General features: G+C 46.2%; 3 protein-coding genes across 3 annotated transcripts; 2 read left to right on the forward strand and 1 right to left on the reverse strand.

The window, feature by feature from the left end:
- Nucleotides 1-226: 226 nt before the first annotated feature.
- SARC_11223 (hypothetical protein) lies at nucleotides 227-1,824 on the forward strand (the record flags this gene model as incomplete). Its single annotated transcript, XM_014294694.1, has 2 exons — nucleotides 227-237; nucleotides 1,599-1,824. The coding sequence occupies 2 exons, from the start codon at nucleotides 227-229 to the stop codon at nucleotides 1,822-1,824; spliced, it is 237 nt and encodes a 78-aa protein (XP_014150169.1).
- A 14-nt stretch (nucleotides 1,825-1,838) lies between these two features.
- SARC_11224 (hypothetical protein) lies at nucleotides 1,839-2,435 on the forward strand (the record flags this gene model as incomplete). The annotated part of the gene is made up of 1 exon (XM_014294695.1): nucleotides 1,839-2,435. The coding sequence occupies one exon, from the start codon at nucleotides 1,839-1,841 to the stop codon at nucleotides 2,433-2,435; it is 597 nt and encodes a 198-aa protein (XP_014150170.1).
- Nucleotides 2,436-3,030: 595 nt separating this feature from the next.
- On the reverse strand, nucleotides 3,031-3,533 carry SARC_11225 (hypothetical protein; the record flags this gene model as incomplete). The annotated part of the gene is made up of 1 exon (XM_014294696.1): nucleotides 3,031-3,533. One exon carries the CDS (start codon nucleotides 3,531-3,533, stop codon nucleotides 3,198-3,200), a length of 336 nt encoding a protein of 111 aa, XP_014150171.1. The 3' UTR covers nucleotides 3,031-3,197.
- Between the last annotated feature and the right edge of the window lie 785 nt (nucleotides 3,534-4,318).

Raw genomic sequence — 4,318 nt, forward strand, 5'->3', positions numbered from 1 at the left:
GTAGGTAGTTGTTGTTCTGAGTATATATATATATATATATATATATATATAAATACACGTACATACGCGTATAATAAAAAATATCACGTAAACAAAGTATAGGTGCCAAGATGTCATCCAACCAGCCGAGGATATCATAGCAGCCAATAGGGCTTGGGTTGACGATCTGACTGCTGAGGAGGCCGATGCCCTGACATACTTCTCTGGAAAAAAAAAAAGAAGTTGCATGGCAACCAGGTATTATTTGTTATCTTAGACACTGTTCATGCGACCCTTACGTGCGTCTAAATACGATTCACAGTGTATGGTCAGATACTGGACAGCAATGAGATAGACTCGTATACTGTACGAGGTGAATATTGTCGACTTCACCTATATGACTTCAACTTCCAGACTCAGTGCATGAACCAATCTTTGTTCGTAGGGACTATCGTGTGCATTCACCCTATCGTGTGAACGGATACATGTGTGTGACGAATACATATACAGCCGTGCAGACTGAGGTGTGCTTCTAGCAAAAAGGCGTGTATTGAATATGCGAGTATACGTGCAACGTACAAACCTGTAGTTGTAGCTTTACTTTCGTGCGTGGAGAATGTATGTGTAGATGTATGTATATACACTTGTGTGTATTACAGTCCCGTAGATAAGCATACCCAGGCGAGCTCACATGATTATATATTCAGGCTCAATTGCTTGTGTCTCATTTGGTTGTGGCTGCGCATATACAATACTATTCTACTTCTCGTGAGTACATGCATTCTATCGTACAACACACGCACATATCCCTCACCAAGCATTTGAGAGACCCATGATCTAAATATAGCGTGCGAAGCAGGACACCTATAGTCTATTTTGATACTTCAGTAGCTGCCTATGACTAGGAACTAATGCGAAACAATGAGTTGGAATTATTGTTATTTGTATATAAATTGTTTTGGAGTTGTTATATAGATACTATGTTATTTACAATTAAGAAGCAAACTCATGATTGTTAGAATGATAGTATCCTTTATCGGCGCATGTTCATTTGCAGGATATCATATCCGCAGCTACGCAAATCTTTCGTGTGTATTGCAATTGCGAATAGTTAGTTGTAGTTGCTTAATCTTTCGTGTGAATTACAATTGCGGATAGTTAGTTGTAGTTGCTTAATAGTTATTTGTGGTTGCTTGATAGTCAGTTGTAGTTAATCTGTGGTACATCGTTGTGTGCCACATAATTAGTTATCAATCACCACTCACATTGAGATCGCACACGTTTCTTTTGCTGGATAGTTTAGAGTTATTTCACTTCGTACATACTTTATGCCTATTGGATTTAAACTGTAGACTACAATCCGTGAGCGGAATGCGTTCATAAAGCGATTGGTCTGTCATTCCGACCGTGGGAACAACACTCACAGCCACAGTGCTAGGTGAACCTCTCCGGTGGACACTCTGGTCTTCTCACGAAGTGTCGTATCCTTTTATTATCCGTCTTTCAACCAATCATATTCTTCTATTGTCCGTCGCTCAACCAATCATATCCGTTTATTATCCGTCTCTCAACCAATCATATCCGCTTAATATCCACATCTCAACCCAATGAATCGCCAGAGATGTCGCCTCGATGTCTGCACCTCCAGATGTGCTGCGCTATATGCCTCCGATGGAGTCCTGCGTGCGCTTCTATTACGGTCAACGCAAGTTCAACAAGAAACACGGCGACCGTCTCTGTGCGCTATGGGCCGGCATGGATTCCTCGGCGAAGGAGAAGCTGATTGAGGCGTGTGCCATCGGCTGTCTAGATGGAGAGGCGATCAGAATGCGGGGGGTGATATAGGCGGCTCACGGGGGATGATCACGCTAATGCCCGACCACAACTTACGAGACCTGGCCCACGCAGCCACCGGGATCACTCGCATACTCAAACGCCTGGCTGCGGCTGAAGATATTCGTGAGCTGTACTTTGAAGACGCGGTACGCACACGGGCGTTAGTCGCAAGCAGACGCCTCAAGAAGAGATCCGGCCCGTACACGTACATGGTACTGCATAAAGATGTACCGCAGATCATCGAGTTTCAGAACCCACGACGTGACACAGAAGCGCTGGCCACTATGCGGGAGTATATCGCACAGGGCCACGCCTACGAGGCGAACGTTTTCCACGTGATAACAGATCTGGAGTACTACTCGTGGATGCTGGTCGCCGTGGTAACGGACGAAGTGGCGACGAACGTCTTCAACCGGGAGGCGCGTTTGGTCATTGGGAACATCACGCTGTGCAATAACTGCGGTGCTGCGCCGGTGGGTAGCAATAACTTGCTGAGGTGTGCCAACTGCCGAATGGCCAACTACTGTAACGCCCAATGCCAGAAAGACCACTGGCAAACACACAAGTCCGAGTGCAGGCGCAATTTAATTGACGATACGCTCGACCCAGAACTCGACTAGATGGACCAACCCAGGCAACTCAGGCCGAGGTGAAGAAGGGTGTGCTGCACCACCTGGGTAGTGAGTAGCCGCGTTGCTATGGTATCTCAGCCGTTGAAAGGCCCGCTTTGATTGGGCTTGCTGAAAATCACGAGCTACTTCGTATCACACACGTAGACCAGAGGCAAATGTCCTAGCCAGGTTGCAATGGAAGACAACCCAGCGACACACTAGCTATAGTTTGTTGTAGTTTTGAATGTCTGCGATGGTAGGTCTTCTCCATATATATACTTGCATGTTCTGTGTACAGGCCAACGAAATTTGCCATGCAAATGTTCCGTGTAGTATAATAGTCGTGAGAGGTGTGTGTGGGTATCAAGTGAGAGTGTACAGCGTGACACGTGGTGTGCCAGCTGGAAGTAGCACCAATATACGATGCGTAGGGGTCATTACGAATGCGTGTGCGAAGAATTGGTACGTATTGGTTTAGTTGTGCAGAAGAATTCACCCGAAAATACACACCCTAAATATATAAAACTGTCAGCTTTTGGCGGCCGATCGTCATAAATTGTCCAATTCCCATTGATTTCTAATTTCCAATTTATTTAGCGCATCCCCTTCACTACTGAAATTGGGATTTATTTCGTATTTCGGGAGCATGTCGGGGTGTTCTCGCCATATGTGTCTTTGTCATGTATACCATAGTGAATACAAGTATTCAACCTGTACACGGATCCTATAGGCGAATGCTATACGCGAATACTATAAGCGGCGCCTCACCGTTCATAAGTCATCATCCAGGTCTGGCCCAGGCGTGTATCTACCACTATCATCCGTCCAAGGCATGGCTCGTTTGGTAATGTCCTGATCAGTGCTCTCTCTGCGGTACTGCGATCCAATAGCCCGATCCTCGGGGAACTGCATGCTGATATACGGTATCTCCACACCACTCAGCGTCACTGTGCACGTCTCACACACCATGGGTAATCGAACTAACTCCAGCGCTTCTTCGATGCTCAGCTCGGGCTCGGATGTGGCCTGTATCGGTGTGTTGTCTGTGTTGGCCTCGGAGGTGTGTGGTGTCCGGGCGATTGTTTTGAGTGCGTTTACAAAGGGCATGGTGATTAGCAGGTCACCTCCGTGCGCAACATCCTCACCTGCGTGGTGAAAGAACAAATAGTACAGTCGTTAGTCTTGACATGTAAGTGTCTTAGTGGACAGATAGTACAGTAGTTAGTCTTGAGGTGGACAGATAGTACAGTAGTTAGTCCTGAGGTGTTATTGGGTTCTCGTCTCACGGATCATTTGCTCGAGACTAATACATCTCGCACAAAGTCGTACCTAAGCCAATATAGATGCACACATATTGATAGCAGGGTTCATGAGTGCCCCTACCCAGTTGGTGTATAATCATAAGCGAAGTCAATAAAATTCATTGTTTGCAGTCCGGGTGTTTTACATACCTCTGAGGACCAAATATACTAACAGAAGGCATTTGGCAGCGAACACGAACATGTGTGGACCATTATCTGACATACACCATGTGCACTATCAGATATGCTGCAGCAACACACCACACATCACGAGTGAGCCAAAGTCTTCGGCCAACCCGCGCCTCAGTGCACGAAAGGGTCACTAAACCTTTCAATTTACGTTCAGATTCCGGATAGTATCAGGGTGTGGATGGGCATGACTCTACGGTTGTAAGCATGGCATCCATGGGCCCATGCTAATTCACAAGCCATGTTAAAGGCGTCCTAGTGCCTCCTACATATAATAGTACTTTCCTATTGCCAGTTTTCACGGATAAAGTTCACACACACACACACACACACACACACACACACACACACACACACACACACACACACACACACACACACACACACACACACACACACACA

Source organism: Sphaeroforma arctica (genome assembly GCF_001186125.1).
Source record: "Sphaeroforma arctica JP610 unplaced genomic scaffold supercont1.1579, whole genome shotgun sequence".
NCBI lineage: Eukaryota > Ichthyosporea > Ichthyophonida > Sphaeroforma > Sphaeroforma arctica.